This window comes from Ambystoma mexicanum, chromosome 13 (assembly GCF_040938575.1).
Source record: "Ambystoma mexicanum isolate Mex_15411 chromosome 13, UKY_AmexF1_1, whole genome shotgun sequence".
In the NCBI taxonomy this organism is placed as follows: domain Eukaryota; kingdom Metazoa; phylum Chordata; class Amphibia; order Caudata; family Ambystomatidae; genus Ambystoma; species Ambystoma mexicanum.
In genome coordinates this window covers 202315722-202335128 of record NC_090938.1, presented here as the reverse complement: position 1 = coordinate 202335128, position 19407 = coordinate 202315722, and the positions used below count along the sequence as shown (strand labels likewise).

Here is a 19407-nt window from a genome sequence, read left to right as displayed (position 1 = left end):
TGATGTCAAATGTAAATAAGCTTATGCCATAAGCGTAATGAAGACATGCAGCCAGTTTACACATGTACATATGCTTGGAACTGCAAGAAAGCTGAGAAAATCGTGCGGCTTGCTTATGAGTAGTAGTAAGATAGATTGCGGCAAGCGCCACCTATACATACCTACCTCAAAAAAGGAACATTTTATATAAGTATACTTCCACTATGCACAAGAGCAGAATCAACCAAAGGTTATTACAGGCTGCAGGAGAGCAGCCCCTCAACATGTGAATCGAAAGCTAAGGGCAACGAGAAACTCAGGCGCATGCAACCCGTACCAAGAAGCCACGGTTATATCGGCTGAAATAGACGAACAGTAGATACAATTAATGAAGCAAAGAACATAGTATCATGTTCAAAGAGGTCAGGGTGAGCAGCAGAAGGCAGGTGGTGGCAAAACTAAATCAAATACACGAATTGCATGGAGAATGAGACAATTTCATATTGTCTGAATCACGTGACCTGCCAAGCGAGAAGAGATGGAGCTCTCATACCTACGCGTGGCTTTGTGCCGTGCACAGATATCTGAACTTTTCCAGACAGAGATGCAGTCTTGAGGCCAACCAACAAGAAATAATTGACACATGGCCATTGAGGTGATGATTGATAGTAGCAATAATTGGAGGAAGGCTGGGGGAGCAGACAAGCACCCTGCACCTGTCCGGCTATTCTGCACGCTGCTAAGCTAGTGGAAAAGTAAGAGTGGGGTTGGTGCCCACGCAATCATAGTGGACCAAGTAATCTAGGGTCCTGTAGTTAGTAGAACCAATGAGACGTTGTACCTTTAGTGATGTCAACAGTAGCCATTTTGAAGGAAGGGCTTAGATGCCCTACCTGACACTGTTTATCCAATTCCCTCACCCCATTACCATATACAGATATAGCACCTATATTAAAGTTACCTTCCTATAACCAATAGAATTGCATGCAACATTGTAAGCGTTACACGTCAGCGATAACGAGTTTTTAGTATAAATGATGTGTTTTTATGAAGTTTGTTGGAGTTGTCGAAGCGAAAAGGAAGATCAAGCAACAGCTGATATTCAGGAACTCCCCGTTTTTTGTACTTGTCTTTAAACGGACTCCCTTTGCCAAACCATTGAGTTGTCATTATTGATTTGATGCTTGAGTACTAATCTGCATCCACATCCAGGTGCTGCTGCCTCATCTTAAAGTGCTATTGGGCAACCCCCAGCTTTATGGGCCGGTTGGGTCCTAGTGCACACTTGGTAGCAGAGATAGGATGGTTTATCGATAATCAATTAGATAAGACACACATTGCCCATCGACATAAAGTAACTCTAGGTCCTCGGCAATATCAGAAGTACTTTTGACATACAGCTAAGTTGACCGAGAAGCTCCCTGTAGATAGTGGATAGATTACATTGAAAAACATGCTGGGTAAGGTCTGAAGGAACCTGTGTTTCACCCACAAACCCCTTCCCACTTCAACGAGCAGCCAATCGAATGAACAGCAGGAGAGGCAGTGACGAAGGCGGTGATCCCGAGGATCCAGAGAGAAAAACATGCGAACGGTGAGTTAAAAAGAATCAACGCTTTGGCAAAATGTTGCATGCCTTCGAAGAAGTAAGGGAAGGTAACGGTGGGAGGCGGGACAAAAATAAAGTTAGAGATAGAGTAGAATGTGTATAATATATATATATATATAAATATATATATATGGGACGGAAATAGTGACTCGAGGGTGACCTAGCAATACACAAGAGGATACCGGGAGGATACCCGAGCATAGAGAAGGATACCGGGAGGATACCCAAGCATAGAGGAGGATACCAGGAAGATACCTTAGCAGAGAGAGGATACAAACAAATACCTACGCTTTAATATAGAGGTTAGAAGAAGCCTGCATTCAAAGTCCTGAATAAAATAGAACAAAATAGGAGACCAAAGTGGTTAAAGATGCTTTGAAAAGGATGGGCTTACACTCCATGTCGGGGTAAATCATAGGGGCAGGAGATCTGTGTAGCCGGCTGGAGTCTGTCTAGTCTGTCACGTCTGTCTTATGTGTTTTATTCTCTCCTTTCTCCCTCTCTTCTTCTTCTATCTGACGTCATAAAAAAAAGATGACATTTTGTAGGAATTAGCATGAAAATTATGTGATTGTTTAGCCAAGACACTGTATACTATGAATCGATGATTATTGTTTGAAAAAGAAAAAAAATAATTTGTGGAAAAAACGGGATTGGGGCTTACGATGATTGGTGCTCGCTCATATTGTTGATTTTGTTTAAGTAACGTAAAACGTAAGCAAGTGTTGTGTGAGAAGAAGAGAGATAATTTTAAGTATGGAAGATATTACACCGTTAATACACTTGTGCAAGCAGTTGCCAAAACATGCACCTAAGCTGAAAAAGTACAGTGCAGAATGGGTTAAAGGAACCTGGCACAAAATGTTTATGCCAGGGCCCCATGGTGGATCACTATCTTACACAGTCCTGCAACACATGACGACATATTTGCATATTTTAATACAATATATGATGAAATGGGGCTAGAACAAGTACCCCAAGGGAGAGGAGAGGATGAGCATCTTGAGAACACTCAGCTGTACGATACTGAGGATGCCTCTCGAAATAGTAGAAATAGAGAGCTGTCCCTAGATAGGTTGACACTAAATAGGAACGAGGAAGACGAGAGAAGTTGCATGAGTTGAGCACAGTCAATATCAGACGCAGAAAGAGAGGAATATGAGGAAAAGGAAGAAGAGAGGAGACACAAAAACGGTCCTCCGCAGGAAAAGGGATAAGATGGTCAGATTCTAGCGAGCCTGCACCTAAGGCATCAGAGTCAGCCACACAGTCAGACCGACACGAAGCAGTATCTTACGGTCAGAGTGGGGTGCCTCCACCACCCTATGTGAGCCGACTAAGGACATTGCCAGGTGGATGGCGATGGGGAACTATTGTCCCTGCAGTGGATAGAAAAATTATGAGATAGGAAAAAGAGTGTCACGTATTACAATTCCCATTGCTCGACAAAGGAGGAACGAGGCCCCAGTATATTCCATGGCCACACATGGACTGAGAAAACCTGAAAAATAAGCTTCTAATGTTAACATCGGAAAAAGGATACATGAGCTACAAAAAATGACGGGAGGGAACACGTTAGCTTTAGGAGATATTAAGGGTCTTTTAATCATCATACTCGGTGATCAAGCTGACGATGTATGGACACGTGCTGGTTACCCTGGCGTGACTACAGTTAATACTGCACATGATGGAACTCCATTTAACAATTGCAGATCTGCGGTATGGAAAGCATTACGATTGCTATACCCGGATACCTCTGACATGGGAGCTATAATGACACGAAAAATGAAAGAGTCAGAGGATCCTTTGCTTTACATTCAGAATGATCAACAGCAAGTTAATCAGGGCAGTAATGGGTTTTACCCCAGAGGGAGAGGCTTTCGAGGAAGAGGATGGCAGAGCAATCAGGGAGGTTTACAAAACATGCAAAATGGAAATCAGGATATGTCAAATGGGCAAATAATCAGACCACCGCCAATATGTTGCACGTGTGGGATGTCAGGGCATATAGCACGCACATGCAGAAGTCAAGGCATGGTGCAAAACGACCAACGAACAATAGTAGGGATGGTGAATCCACCTGTGTTTTTACAGCAAGGAGGAAATGGAATTGCACAGACTCACGCGGTGCAACAGCAAGTGTCAGGAACTCAGCAAAGCTTTGAAACTCAGAACTTGATAAGCTATCCACAAGGACAGTCTCAACAGTCGCCAATGCAACTGTCACAGACAACAAGTGCAGGACAGGCATTGAACTCTGGAATGAGAGCTAACACTGGTGATGGAGGCAGTCCATTCACGCAGCATGGGACAAAGCTATATATGGATTAGGACAGCTCACTGGTAAACCTGATGTGTTCTATCCTATCAGTGACACCTAACCCTCATGAGGAACAAAGGGTAGATGTCGTTATAGGGAATAAAGAATATTCCTTCCTGGTAGACACAGGTGCAACACGCTCGTCTATACGTGAAGGCAAGTTTTCCTTGTCCGGCGACACCATAAATACTCAGGGCTTCACAGGAGCAAGAAGTCATGTTCCTTTTACAAATGAACTTCCACTCTCTATAGGAGAATGTGATATGAGTGTGCCACTGTTATATTCAAGGCAAACCCCAGTAAATATCTTGGGACGAGACCTAATGACGAAGTTAAACATGACAATCTCGTTCACAGAGAAGGGCATAATATGTTCAACTCCAGGAATGCATTATTTGAACCTATGCGAAATGATTAGAGCATACGCGGGACAAACAGCTATGAGGGCTGTCCCATTGGAATCAGAAATATTCGCATATGGAGTGCATGTGTTAATGGCAGGGCTTCCAGGCGTTGCAGGCAAAACCATGAGAACCCCAGATGAATCTCTATTTAGGTCAAGAGTACCCATGCATGAAGAAAAGGGACAACTATTTCCCTTGATGATACACACAGCTGTAGTGCAAGAGAAAATGGCACTGATTGATGGTTATGATGATAAGGCAGACAATGGTGCACAGTAATCACCATCGAGGAATGGTACAGATTGACTGACGTCGCATGATGATCTGTTTGATGAACGAACAGATGTTGAGGAAACAACAGTTGAGGTGAATCTCATTTTTTGGGTGAGGATGATCGAAAGAGAAGTGCCCCAAAGAATGATGTTGGCACAGAACCGTCCTGAATATTTTGATGACATGGCCCAGGTGCCTGTTTCAGTGTGGACCACAGGCACCTATGATGTAGGCTTATTGAAAGGAGTCAGAGAAGTGAGCATTAAATTTAAACCAGGAGCAATTTTACAAAAAGTGTGACAGTATCCCATGTCTAGAGCAGCAGATGAAGAGATTTTCAAGACAATTTCTGCTATGATGGAGCAGGGTATCTTAGTGACGTCAGAGTCGTCATGCAATACCGCAGTGTACCCTATCAAGAAATTAAAGGGAGGGTCCTGGCGTTTAATCCAGGACCTAAGGCCAATAAATGATATTGTAGAGGCTGAGTTCCCTCTAGTCCCTAACCCTGCCACAATCCTATGTAATATACCTGTTGAGGCACAATATTTCACGGTGATTGACTTGAAAAATGCATTTTTCTCAATCCCATTACACAAAGACTCATAAGAGTTGACGTCATTTACATTCAGACAGATGCGTCTGAAAAGCACAAGGCTACCCCAGGTACTGCGAGTCTCCTTCAAATTTCAACAGAGTCCTGTGTTGTATTGCAATATGTGGATGACATCTTAATTTGCAGCACAACAGGAGCAAGATGCAGGCACGATTCTATTCAACTATTGACTATATTGGCTGAGAAAGGATATAAAGTTGACAAAGAAATGTTACAATATTGTCAGCAAGAAGTACTGTACCTAGGCCAGCTGATCTTGCATGAGGGGAAAAGGATTACCCCTGAAAGGGCTGAAGCCATACTCAACACAGCCAAGCCACACACGATAAAACAGATGCAGAGTTTCCTAGGTCTTTGCAATTATGTCAGGGCATGGGTCTTCGACTACAGCTCGTACACCAATTACTTGTTACAGGCCCTAAAGAAGGCACAGGTGACGAAAGAAAAAATTGAATGGTCTGAGACCATGGAAGGTTTTACTGAACTCAAGAAAGCCATTTGCACAGCACCAGTTTTAGGGATTCCCAATTATGCAGAGGAATTCTACTTGTTCTCACACACGAATGGCAGGTTTATGATGGCAGTACTCACACAGAGAACCACATTGGGGTACAAGCCCCTGGCATACTACCGTGGGAGTTTGGTCCCAGTGATGAGAGGCCACTTCCCTTGTGAACACAGCTTGGCTGCCGCAGCGTTCGGCATAAAGAAAGCTACAACCAGTGTAATGGGATGCTCCATGATGTTGTTCTTCGAGCATGCACTATTTGCCATTTTAGAGTGATCAAAGGGCACATTGACATCTCAGAGATCATATCAACTCCATGAATTAAGATAATTTGATATAAGAATGTGAACCCAGCTATGTTCATAGCCGAACCAGTCACTGAAGGAGAGGCGATCCAAGACTGTGCGAATTATGAGGAATTCTATGAAGAAATTCCCAGAGTGAAAGAAAATGCATTGGCAGAAGGAGAAATTGTCTTTGTTGACGGTTCTTCGAGAATCGATCAAAATGATGGACAAAGACACACAGGCACTGCTGTGGTGAAGCACACAGCAAATGGAGAATTTTGAGCACTCGTTAGTGCACGCACGATTACCATCTCACTACTCAGCACAAGCTGCAGAATTATTGGCATTGATACTCACCATTGAGAGTCACGCAGACCAGGAAGTGACGGTGTACAGTGACTCTGCCTATGTGACATCAACAGTACACACAGGCCTAGTGCGCTGGAAAAGGAGGGGCTACCCCCGAGCCGACAGCACGCCAGTGCAACACGCAGCCATATTGGATAGACTAATGAAGGCACTACAGCTCCTGGTGGACATAGAGGTTGTGAAGTGCGCCGCCCACATGAAAGGGACAGATTTTATCTCATGAGGAAATCAATCAGCAAACATGGAAGCCAAGCGTATGGCATCCAAGGGCGAAACCATAATGAATGTGGAAATAACTAATGTAAATGAAAAAATGATTGTTGAACGAAGCAAACCTGAGGGTTATAGTAACAACCCAGTTAATGGAACTCCAAGGGGAAGCACCGCAGGAGGAAAAGAACCTCTGGAAGCGGCAAGGGTGTTCTTTAAACCCCTCCGAAAGCTTGTGGTGACAAGACAGCACTGGCAAACCAGTAATGCCTATAGCCCTGTTAAAATTAGCATTGGAACAATTGCATTATCCAGCACACATGTCAAAAGAGAATCTAGCAGCAACGATCGCTAAAGAATGGTTTATGCCGAATTTAGTGGAACACGTTGCATTTTTTATGGTGAACTGTATAATCTTCCAACAGTTCACAGCTGGGCATACACTAAAAGTAATTCAAGGAGTCATCCCAAGGCCAAATGGACCTTTTCATCACTTGCATGTCGATTATGTGTCGATATGATTCAAGTATGTAACGGGTACAGGTATCCAATTGTTGTGGTGTGTCCTTTCTCTAGATGGATAGAAGCAGGTCCATGTACACACCAAGACGCTACCTGTGCAGCCCCATTTCTGGAGAGAGAAGTATTCCCCAGGTGGGGAGTATGTGAGGTCATGAAGTCAGATAATGGGCCTCACTTTGTTAATGCAGTCTTTGAACAGATTAGCTTGCTGCTTGGTATAAAGCACAAGTTCTCGTCAGCGTATCACCCGCAAGGCAATGGAATATGTGAGAAGCTCAACAGCTTGTTAAAGGAAAGGAAATCCAAGTTGAAGCTTACTCTAAAGAAGGGACGGTTGCACTGCCTTCCATTGGCACTGCATGCTCTAAGAAAGTTCTGACCGTCATCTTATGCCGCACGAAATAGCAACAGGCAGAAGGATGCATACTCCACTGACACCCCGAGACAGAGCTAGATGTGATGCCCAGCCAACAGGAGAAATCTTAGGGTCTGAAATGCAAAATTAATTGAATTGCATGACATCTTTTCTTACTGTAATTTCAGGACAGCTGCAGCGACGACAAAAAGGGTGCAGGGCAGCACAGAACACAGAAGGAGATACTACTGCAAACTTAGTTCTGAGTTTATGTGTACCATCAATCTTCCCTGGAGACACGGTCCTGGTGAAGAATCGCACGAGAAAGAAGTGGGACGAGCCAAGGTTCAACAGACCTTTCACAGTGGAAGACATCACTCCATCTGCAGTCAAGCCACAAGGAAGAAGAGCTTGGATCTTCCTGGGTGACATCAATCCATACATCGGAGAAGGCCCCCTGCCCGCACCCCACATGTGGAGACTACAGAAAGGGGAAGAACTGAAGCACATGCAGGCGAGATCCATGACGAGGAAGAAGGACGCATGACCAGCAAGGCAAAGACAAAGAACTTTTGTGCGAAGTTGTGGCTTAATTGTGGACATTTCCTCTGACCAAAAAAGGGGCTAAGGACATAAAAACAGATATTCTGTGCATCCTAGTTGCAGGGTGAAGAAGAGAATTGCATACATAAGCCACAACATAGGTTATTAACTTTGAACTTTGGACTGAGGCACACTGAAGCTTTGATAAGAAAAGAATATGCCAACCTTTGATCGTGGACACACGAACTGGAAGAAAATACAGTATCCAGACTTGTTCCAAACAGGAGCATTGTTTGGACTCACTTATGGTGTCCCACAGCAACATCACTAAAGACGTACTGAACTATTTTGACCTAGTCTTGAGGTCATACCCGTTACTAGTGGGAAGGCTCACTAGCATCACTGAATTTCTTCAAAACCCTGAAAACAAAAAGACAATAAGGAGGCTGTTCACTGTGATCGCCGAGCAGTTCCTCCTGCTTCCGGAATACAAAGAGGAAAAACCAAATGTCCTAAGCAGAAGAAGAAGCGAATAGGCTTGTCAGCGTGCTATTCTTTCATTTAATTGAAGAGTGTCCAGAGCTTGTTGAAAGACGCACTGACGTCTTGACATTTCTTTGAGATCCAGACACAGAACGCTTGAGTATAATCCGGAACGGAATCATAATCCAGGTTGCTCTTCACACCCATCGAGATCACAGAAGCAGCTCACAGTGAGTACGGAGCAGCTCCAGAATTCAGCAAGGGCAAGACAAATGTCCCTGTCACCAGAAGATAGCAGATTGGCGAGTAATGTGTTTTTTCACCTAATTGAGGAATCTTCAGAACTTGTGGGGAGGCCCACCGGTTTTGACGTCATCTTCATCAGAAACCCAGCTAATTCTACACAGATGAGCATGCTCTTACACGGTATTGTGATGCAGGTTGAACTGTCGAATCACCATCAGAATTTCCAGAGGAGACTGTGAAACTTTCCACTGAGGAACAGATCGAGAAAGTGTTGTCAGAGACTTCACTCTTGTTTATACTATCAGTGACACAACATGTAGTCCGGAGTGAAACAGATAAGAGGAACAGACTGGGAGTTTGTGTATTTTGAACACGTACAGTGAAAAAGGACTTGCTGAACATATTGAGCCTCATCACGACCTTGGCGGTAACCCTTAAATCCGGCAGTCGCCCTATTACTGCCAGATTTAAGGGTCTGCCAAATCAGGACTTCGGCGGATTTCGCCCCAGCTCTTGGCTGGGGGGAAATCTGCTGAAAATTTACGCTAGTACTGCCGGCGGGAAATCTGCCGGCGGTAAGAGCGTGAATTTTCCCCATTGAGCCCAATGGGGTATGGGGCATTCCCGAATGGGCTCAATGGGGAATGGGGAATTACATTACCGCCGAACTCGTGATCTGGTGCTATTAGCGCTGGGGAGTTCGGCGGTAGGGCTAATACCGCCAGCAGTAATACCACCAGCATTACCGCCAAAGTCATGATCAGGCCCATTGCCTTAACTGACATTTTTTCGAATATAGAAAAGGACACTGCATCCAGAGAGAAGAGACAATCCATTATCCAGGCAAAGGAGGACAAATGTTTCAATAACTGCAACCCACAAGCAGAGACATCACAATCCAGAGATATTGTTGCATAGAATATATTAATGTTAGTCTTTTTTCCTTAGATGATAGAGATGGGACACCAGAGCAGCAGCATCATCGTCTCTCAGGAGGGGAGACATACTTATTGTTCCAGAAAAAAGTGCTGCCGTCTAACTTATAGGGGCAGAATGTATTTATGCATTATATTCACCGTTATTTTATTGTCACTGACGTTTCGAACTGCATTTTTCATAGGTGTACAAAGTGTTCCGATTCCAGTGCACCCAACTAATAATGTACGCATGACACCCACAAAAGCATCTAAACCCTTCATAGTGATCCCAGTTCCTAGAAGGTCTGACAAAGGAGTGAGTGAACTTGAAATGGATGCGATTAGTAATGACACACATGAAGTGACAAGCAAATTGAAAAGCCGGAGACAGGGTCAGCAGAATAAGAATGAAAGAAGGTTACTGACAACCACACGCATGTAAACGATGATTGCACACACACCAGGTCTAGTGTCAATAACTGCAGAACCACAATCCAAAGAATGGGAGAAGGTTGAACAATCAACAATGAGAAGTTCCACTACAAGTGAAATAAAAAGACAAATGGAGAAAGCTGAACTGTCAAAGAGACAAAAGGAGTTGGAGAAGAAGCCAACGGAGACAGCATTGATAAGCACCCCTGATCCAGCACTGAAAAGGGAAAGTGCAAGCCCATCCGAAATCTCATGAGCACAGATGATAGCAGAATCAATATGGCCGTCCATAGCCAGAGCCAGGAAAAGTCAGGAGGAAAAGAAAGAATTGCCAGACTTTTACCTACTCAATTGGTGCAGATGAAGATGCCTGCCCCCTGGATTGAGGTACCTGAGAAGCCTCCATCAAGAAGAAGCCATACAGAGGTGTTCAAGGATGTAGTTATAGAAAACTACATGAAAACTTTGAGGATCAAGAGAAGCATACAAGGAGACGATATGAACTAAACGACTACTTGGACAGCACTGCACGCTTGGGAAATGACATATAGTACAAGCATATGAAAGAAGTTGGAAGACAGAATTCAGAAGAGGAATGTGTTGTTTGTTCACTCCTACCTTACATCATGGGGAAGTCAAAGATCTTTGTAGCTGTAGAAATTGATGTCCAGACAGCACACTGTCTGTCACACGTAGCAATATACAAGACCAGAGGCCAGTTCATGGGAAGTGATGCCTCACTGAAATGGGCAACCGAAGCAACTGATCCAAATGAAGATGATTATGTCCTGGTCATAAAACAAGGAACAATGGAAAGACAAAGCACATTGTGATCAGATACGAGAAGCCTGGAGTTAAAGGAGCAGAGATCAGAAGAGAGGCAAATCAAAAACTAAACTTCCAAGGGAAAACTCCAGAAGAAGCCAAACAATGTAAGAACAGAGGTCAAATGCAGATCTGGGGAACACTGCTTTTACCAGACGGGTGGCAAAAAGGAGTAGTGATCTGCAGAGCAGGGATGCTCTTTGGTCACTACGAGCCCACCATCAACATAGTGCGAAATGGATGCAAGCCATTATAGCCAAAACTTGCTAAATTACTGACATGGGTCAAAGACAGGGGAGGACCTTTGCAGATAGTGCCATTGGAGAACCCAAAATTCTCCTTCAAGAATAATGGCATAAGGAAAATGGGGGAAAATCAAAACTGTGGATGAGTTTTTGATGCTCCGGGAATGGTACATGGTACCGCAGTGATCATGGATCATTACTGGGCATGTGGATCCAAAGCATATATCAGACTGCCGAGAAACTGGGGAGGTATATGCACAATAGTGAATGTCCATGTTCCAGCCTTGGTGATTCCAAAAAGTGATCTGAACATTGACAGTTTTCCGAAAGCAGATGCTCACCTGAGGAAACGGAGATCTGTGGAACTGATGAATAGAATAAAAAGGCGATAATTACTTTTCGGCTAAATCATAAGAAGCTTTTCATGCAATCCCGTATGAACACAGACTGTTCAGCCTGACCTCATCAGTGTTCGGGACAATCTTTATGCCACGAGTTCAATTTGAAGCAAATACTAAATGGTTGCAGATAACCAGATGGGAGTTACTCTAAACCATCAACACGATCATAAAGGGATTCAACGCAATAAAGGAAGAATTAAGGGCAATCCGACTAATGACTCTCCAGAACAGATATCTCCTTGAAATGATCACAGATATGGATGGAGGTGTTTGTGCAAAAATTGGCGAATCATGTTGCACCTTTATACCTTCTCACGATGAAGAAAATGGAACATTGACAAAGGCCATAGGTATGCTGACAAAACTACAGAATCAAATGATTGATGAAGTGGATGATGACAGTTCGTTTTGAGCACTATTCTCATGGGTTCCACAATGGATGGCAAATGCATTCAAATTCCTAGCAGCCCTGCTAGTGATGATACTGCTTGGATTCTATGTTATCAAGATAATAATCTCTCAGTGTCAGAAAACTGCAAAAAAGGCCATAGGGATGAAGATCATGATGGATGTTGAACCAGGATGAAAGCCCAAAGTCCTGACTGATGAAGAAATAAGAAACTTTGTGAAAGCTACCATTCATGTGCCAGATGGAACCAAGTTACGGTATCCAAAGAAACACAGAAACTATGTGGGAAGATGGATCTATAGCAGCCCAAAAGGACAATGTCAACTAATGACATGGAACAAGGACGAACACCTGAGTACAGCAGGAAATTTGAAGAGAATCATAACAATATGGACCCCAAAGAGACATTTCCTCAGACCTTCATGTGTGGACCCAGAAGATGAAGAAAAATTGGACCCAGAAAATGAAGTGAAAGTGAATACAGAGGACACAAGAAAAATGGATGCAAAAGAAGTGGAAGTGGTCGATGAATCGCCCAGAGGGAGGGGTGTGGAGGATGTCCCAAGCACGACCTGCACTCAAATTGCCCATTTTGAAGTACCAGGAACTTTCACGCCAAGATATGTGACGTATGATGAGCAAATAAACCAGCAGAGAGCCACAGTGGGGCTCTGCCCAGTACGTTTCAGACTGACAGCACCTATTGAAGTACCTGCACATAAGAAACCTTGGACAGTAAGGTACTCATTAAGAAAACCATATCGACAAGTGAGACAAACTGATGATTGCCAAAACACAATGCCTGCAGAATCCAAGAAAGTCCTAAAGGAGGACGAAAGGTGGTGTCACATGAACCCGGACTGACTCACATATCGAAGATATGACGACCTGCGAATGACGAAAAGAGACGAAACACCATGGATAAGTGGCATCCCGAGTTTAAAGTGAAACAAGTGATGTCAAATGTAAAAAAGCTTATGCCATAAGCGTGATGAAGACATGCAGCCAGTTTACACGTGTACATATGCTTGGAACCACAAGAAAGCTGAGAAAATCGTGCGGCTTGCTTATGCTTAGTAGTAAGATAGATTGCGGTAAGCGCCACCTATGCAGACCTATCTCAAAAAAGGAAAATTATATAAGTATACTTCCACTATGCACAAGAGCAGAATCAACCAAAGGTTATTAAATGCTGCAGGAGAGGAGCCCCTCAACACATGCATCGAAAGCTAAGGACAGAGAGAAACTCAGGCGCATGCAACCCATGCCATGAAACCAAGGTCATATCGGCTGAAATAGACGAACAGTAGATACAATTAATGAAGCAAAGAACAGAGTATCCTGTTCAAAGAGGTCAAGATAAACAGCAGAAGGCAGGTGGTGGGCAAAACTAAATCAAATACGTGAATTGAATGGAGAATGAGACGATTTCACTGTGTCTGATTCACGTGATCTGCCAAGCGAGAAGCGATGGAGCTTTCACACCTACGCGTGGCCTTGTGCCGTGCACAGATACCTGAACTTTTCCAGACAGAGATGCAGTCTTGAGACCAACCAACAAGAAATAATTGACACATGGCCATTGAGGTGGCGATTGATAGTAGCAATAATTGGAGGAAGGCTGGGGGAGTAGACGAGCACCCTGCACCGGGCCGGGTATACTGCACGCTGCTAAGCTAGTGAAAAAGTACGAGTGGGCTTGGTGCCAACCCAATCATAGTGGACCAAGTAATCTAGGGTCCTATAGTTAGTAGAACCAATGAGAAGTCGTATTTTTAGAGATGTCCACAGTTGCCATTTTGAAGGAAGGGCTTTGATTCCCCACCTGACACTGTTTATCCAATCCCCTCACTCCATTACCATAGACAGATATAGCACCTATATTAAAGTTACCTTCCTATAACCAATAGAATTGTATGCAACATTGTAAGCGTTACACATCAGTGATGAAAAGTTTTTAGTATGAATGATGTGTTTTTATGAAGTTTGTTAGAGTTGTCGAAGCGAGAAGGAAGATCAAGCAACAGCTGATGTTCAGAAACTCCCCGTTTTTTGTACTTGTCATTAAACGGACTCCCTTTGCCAAACCATTGAGTTATCATTATTGATTTGATGCTTGAGTACAAATCTGCATCCTCATCCATCTCACAGGTGCTGCTGCCTCATTTTAAAGTGCTATTGGGCAACCCCCAGCTTTATGGGCCAGTTGGGGTCCCAGTGCACACAGGCAAGTACTTGTGCTTAATGTCCACATACTGAGCCATCTGACTGGCTCCTACACACCACTCAGAGGCTCATAGATTGTAAGGCCATTTGAGGTCTCAGAATCAGAGGTAATGACACTGGGAGGGGTAAGGGTGTGCATTTATAAGTGTATGTGGTACATATCACAGCCTTGAAGACTCCTATTATGGGCCATACAAGAGGTTATGGCACTTCCTCTGGCCTTTAACATGGTCTCATGCACCTTTACATTGCAGGCATCGTCTATTGTACTGGGCAATAAAGCGTTTAGGACCCATGCAAGAAGCCCAGGTTTTCCTTTTTTTTATAAGAAAGCTGTGATAGCTCTGGCACGAATTCACACTAAGCACAAAGATGGCTGCCATGAAAATGGGATAAATATCATCTTCTGTAATGAAAGAGCCCCTATTCAATGACTGGCAAAAACATGTGAATTAGGCGGGCCACAGATGAGAGGTAGGGAGGTATGAGAGGTAGGGAGAAAGGAGAAGACACCATGACCACCACCGACAAAGAAGTTGTAATTAAAAAATGGGGAGGTGTTTTGTACTGTTCAGAAGGTCCGGAATGCAGGCCAGCAGTAGAGGATAATGCATACATTCCACACCATCTGATTGGCTCAGATGCATCACATGGGTGCTCATAGATGATAAAGCTATTACACTTCTAATGTCTGAATAGCCTATCCAGGATGTCAGACAATCCCACATAAGCAAACTGGGTCTTTCAGACACAATATATGTGACCTAAGTCTCCTTTTAAAACACACATCCTTACTCGAAAACATTCACAGTACTTTCATTTTTTGGGGTGACAATCCATCAATGTCGGGGGTCTCAGAAGATCGTGGGAACAGCATGAAGCCTTGTTACCCACAAGTGGGCCATTTCACGTCACCAGCTTGGTCATTTTCCACAGCTTTCATAGTGCGCCCCACCTGACGCGTTACCTTGCTCTGTGACTAAGAATCATCGCCGCCGGCATTTAGAGTCTTCCTCTATAGCTTAGAACTCTTGGACTACTATAGACCTCCACCATCAGAACAATTTAGAGGACCTGCGTATAGCCTCTTGCTGCTTTTTGGAATTCAGTGCTGCGTTCCTTGCAAACATTCAAGCCTGTTGCCTGGCTCCCTTCTCTCATAACATCCACCTGTGTCAGATCCGACCCCAGGAATCCCAATTTGCCTTTGCACCCGCCTGCTACTAAGCATTCAGGCCATGGAGCTTGCAGATTATCATCAACATTTCATTTGGCCCGCCCATATTGGTTTAGTGCAAAAGTGTGAAAGGCCCTTCTCTTGGCAATGTTATGAAAGTTGGAAGGTTCTCACCGGCATAGGTAATCAAGAGCACCGGTGTCCCAGATGCAGATCCTCCTAAGAACCGAAAGGGGCAATCTCTACCAAGGGTTAATAAAGCCTAATGGCTATTGGATAAAGGCATATCCCTGCTTCAAGGCACCAAAAACAGCGTTTCAATATACTGTATGATGCCAAGGAAAAGGGCTCAGACCACATGGCCTAGCATGACAAAACTCGCACCAAGCTTTCTCCCAGCAGGCAAATGCAGTGGAAAAGGTTAGCAACATTTCCTACAAAGCAATGCCAGTGAAGTCGAGCAGAGCACTCATCCTCCTGGGATTGAACCTCTGAAACTCGCACTACACCAACTTACTCAAAAATCTCACTAGCGGTCTGCAACGATTAGGAGTCAGATGGCAGACTCACTTGGCACATGAATTAGCAACAACATAGAAAGCATTCCTGTGTGCCTGGTGCATTTCAGGAATGAATTAAACAATCACCCCTGCCCCCACTTTGGGGTGCGTGCAATGTTGGTAATAGCCAGCCAGCCTGAACCCAGTTAGGCCAGAGTGAATAGAGGGCCTTGTTAGGGCCCAGTGACTTTACTGACCCTGTACGCACCTACAACAAGAGGTTGATAGCTATTTGCACACCAAGGCATTGCCCGGATGCAAACAGTTTAAATGTTTTTTTTTCTTAGACGGGAGAAAGGCTGAACTCATCTTGTACATGCCCAATCTCCAATCAAAGCAAAAACAAGATGGCCGTCGACCTAGTAAACAATAAAGGGACCAAATCCCTTTTCTATTTCTATTGCTGCAGCCAGGAGCGCTGCCAGGAAGGAGCATGGCAGCTGCAGTTGTTGCCAAGGGTAAGTTTGCTAGGGGCGAGGTGACATGTTGTTTTGGGAGGCTAGCAGGGGTCTGAGGGAATGGCTGGGGCCATGAGCACCAAAAAGAACATGGCAGCACCCAGGAAGGGGTGCATGTGGCAGGTGGAACGTGGGCATACATTTGCAGTTTCTGCCTGCATTTTCAGTCGTCTGATTGGTTGAGAGCCCTTCCCTGGGAGTGAGTTCAATATCCTCTACACTATGCAGGAAGCACTTCAATGCAACAACCCTTTGTACCCAGTGTGGCGGGCCTCTTACGCGACATCTCAAGTAAGATCCTACTTTGGAACAACATCTAGTCAATAGGACTACAGAAATTCAAGATTTGGAGGGTTGCAACCTGGGCTTTCATGAGGGGAAAACCCAAAAGACCCACCGATCTGGGATCTCTAGAAATCACAGCTGCCCCAAAAGGCAATGTCTGTACCACATGTCAGGGACCAGGTAACTATGCATATTGTTTTTACCCTTTATACCGGCTGAATCCTAAATGCCCTCTACCTATGGCTTACATCCAGCACCCCATCTTTTTTTTTCAAATACCTGCCTCCAGGATGACAGCCTATGCATTGTCTACGAACATGCTTCGACTACCTGGAACTGTCTACACCGCCTTTGTCAATGCAATAGAAAATCATCATTCATTACACATTCTGCCTCACTAAAATGGACTCACTGGCGGAATGACATGCTTGCAGGGGCTGGATCATTTAATATGCACACAAGTAATCACTTGTGCTGATTTAAAGACACCTAAAATCAGCAGATGAAAAATAAACGCTCCAGCCCTGGAAATCTGTACCACCGGCTAGCAACAACACAGCCACCAATCCGGTGAAACTGAAGCGTAAGTAGATGGCGTGAGGTCATACAGCTATTTTTAGGAAGATTGGAGAGCTGCCCTGACACGCCTCCCCGACCCTTGACCCCTGCTGCTGGCACTGCTGACTTGTCAGGATTTAGGGTAGGCAAACCTTGGCTGTCGTAGGCATGCCTTCTTTCGCCTTCTGCTCCAGTTTCTTGGCCAGCAGCTGCTTCTCCTCATCAGATTTCTCCGGGAACCCTCTGAACGACGGGACCAAATGCCACAGAGGCGGGCAGTCCAGCGCAATGGAGGTGTCAGAAAAAAAGTAAAGCAATACAGATTTTAGTTTAACAAGTGCATAAGAAGAAAATATCCTGTAAACCGTTTAACTGTTTACATCACTGCTATCACTTGTACAAAATAGAACAATTAAAGCTCATAGAATGAAACTAACAAAAGTAAATTACAATTTGGGTTTGGGTTTTATATACAGTGAAAAATAGCTACGAAGCAAGGTAGCACTGTACTTCTGCTGAGGGTAACGTGAGGTTTGAATCTTTAAAATGATAAGAATTAAGAAAATAGGATGAGATTTTCACGGTCACAAAATTATAAAGTACAGAACTGAACTTTTCTTGAAACACAAAGCAATTAGGTCTACATATCACACCATGTACAGGTTATTTTGATCACTTTCCTTATTCATGCTCTAGTTGGCCACTTACAAATGGTTTCTTCTGAGCTAAGTTCAGAGGCTGAATTTACTGCTAGCCAAGGAACTGCAGTTGCCTCCTTGAGTTGCTACTTACATTTGTGCGCTCCTTTGCAACTTGTGATTTAACTAAGCTGACCACTCGTATTTTTAAAGTCTACCGTGAGTGACCGGTAACTGGTTTACAATGCACAGAGATTTTTTATTGAACTGCAAGTGTAGTCTTGTTGATTCCAGGTGAACTCTGGCCCTGGTTACTGGGGCACAATGGGGTCTAATCGTTGTAGTTGCAATCTTAGTAAAACCCGTAGAATGTCCATGGTTTTTGGTATCGTGTACAATAAGGTGCATTTACTGCTTCATAGATTCTGCAGAAATTCAAGTGACCCTGTTCCTTGATATCAAGAATCTAGGCGCACCTACAACTGTAAGGTAAAAAACAAAACAAAAAAGGCGCGTAGCTAAAGGAATAACATCTCTTTCCTTTGCTACCTCTTACGTGATTGTCAGCGGAAAAAGTTCCATTATGTGACGTTTGACCCAAAGGACACGACTATAACAGTAAACTATATGAAAGAAAGTTGCAAAATCTCAGGGATCATAATAGGTAAAAACCTAGTGCATTGTAAACCAGTTACCGGTCACTCACTGCAGACTTTTAAAATATGAGTGGTCAGCTTAGTTAAAGCACAAGTTGCAAAGGAGTGCACAAATGTAAGTAGCAACTCAGAGGAGGCAACTGCAGTTCCTTGGCTAGCAGTAAATTCAGCATCTGAACTTAGCTCAGAAAACCACCATCAAACACGGCTTGTATTGGAGTACGGGTATAGGATGCACTCAACTCCCTATTCATTTGCATTCAATTTTACCCCTTTTAAAAAAGAAACTTGGTATTGGTCTTTGTTTGATTTACTTTTGGGTATTTAATCGGTTTTCAATCCCTTTTTGAATGTAGGTAGGAAGATCCTCTTTGTACATGATTTGTATTACTTGTAAGAAATTATTATTACGAGGATTGTATATATAGCGCAACTCGCCCATAGGCCTCAGTGCGCAGAAATGTGTTCAAGTGTATGTGGGCATGTATAGTGCTTCATTCAGTATGCTTTGTTAAGCTATTTTCACACTATATGGCATACATTACTTACCGTAATCGTATTTCTGATGCTTGTATCTACTTATATTCACATGCTTTGGATAGGCCAACATCTAGTGGAAGGTGCAGAGTATTGCAGGACTTGATTTCAAAGTTCGAAAAGGGACGTCGACTGAGCGTGTTTGTAATACTATCCCTAGTGGGACCTGTATGGTACCCATGGTACTTCATCCGTCAACGTCCCTCAGATTGTTTTGTTTCTGACGTGAGGCAGCATGAATTGTATGCGTGAGTACAGGAGGGTGAAGAAAGGTGTAGGTTGTCTATGTACCTTCAACTCCAAGAGGGGAGGAAGAGTGGGCATATGTGAATCTAAGCATATACAAGTATCAGAAATAC

The 19407-nt window shown here is 43.8% G+C and overlaps 1 protein-coding gene across 1 annotated transcript in view; it reads right to left on the bottom strand.

Annotated features, from left to right (window-relative positions):
• CACNA1S (calcium voltage-gated channel subunit alpha1 S) overlaps positions 1–19407 on the bottom strand; it is a 596588-nt gene that overhangs the window by 255562 nt on the left and 321619 nt on the right. Inside the window, exon 15 of the mRNA XM_069633644.1 lies at positions 17370–17460. Within this exon, the coding sequence (XP_069489745.1) occupies positions 17370–17460 (91 nt within the window). The remainder of the gene's footprint in view (positions 1–17369; positions 17461–19407) is intronic.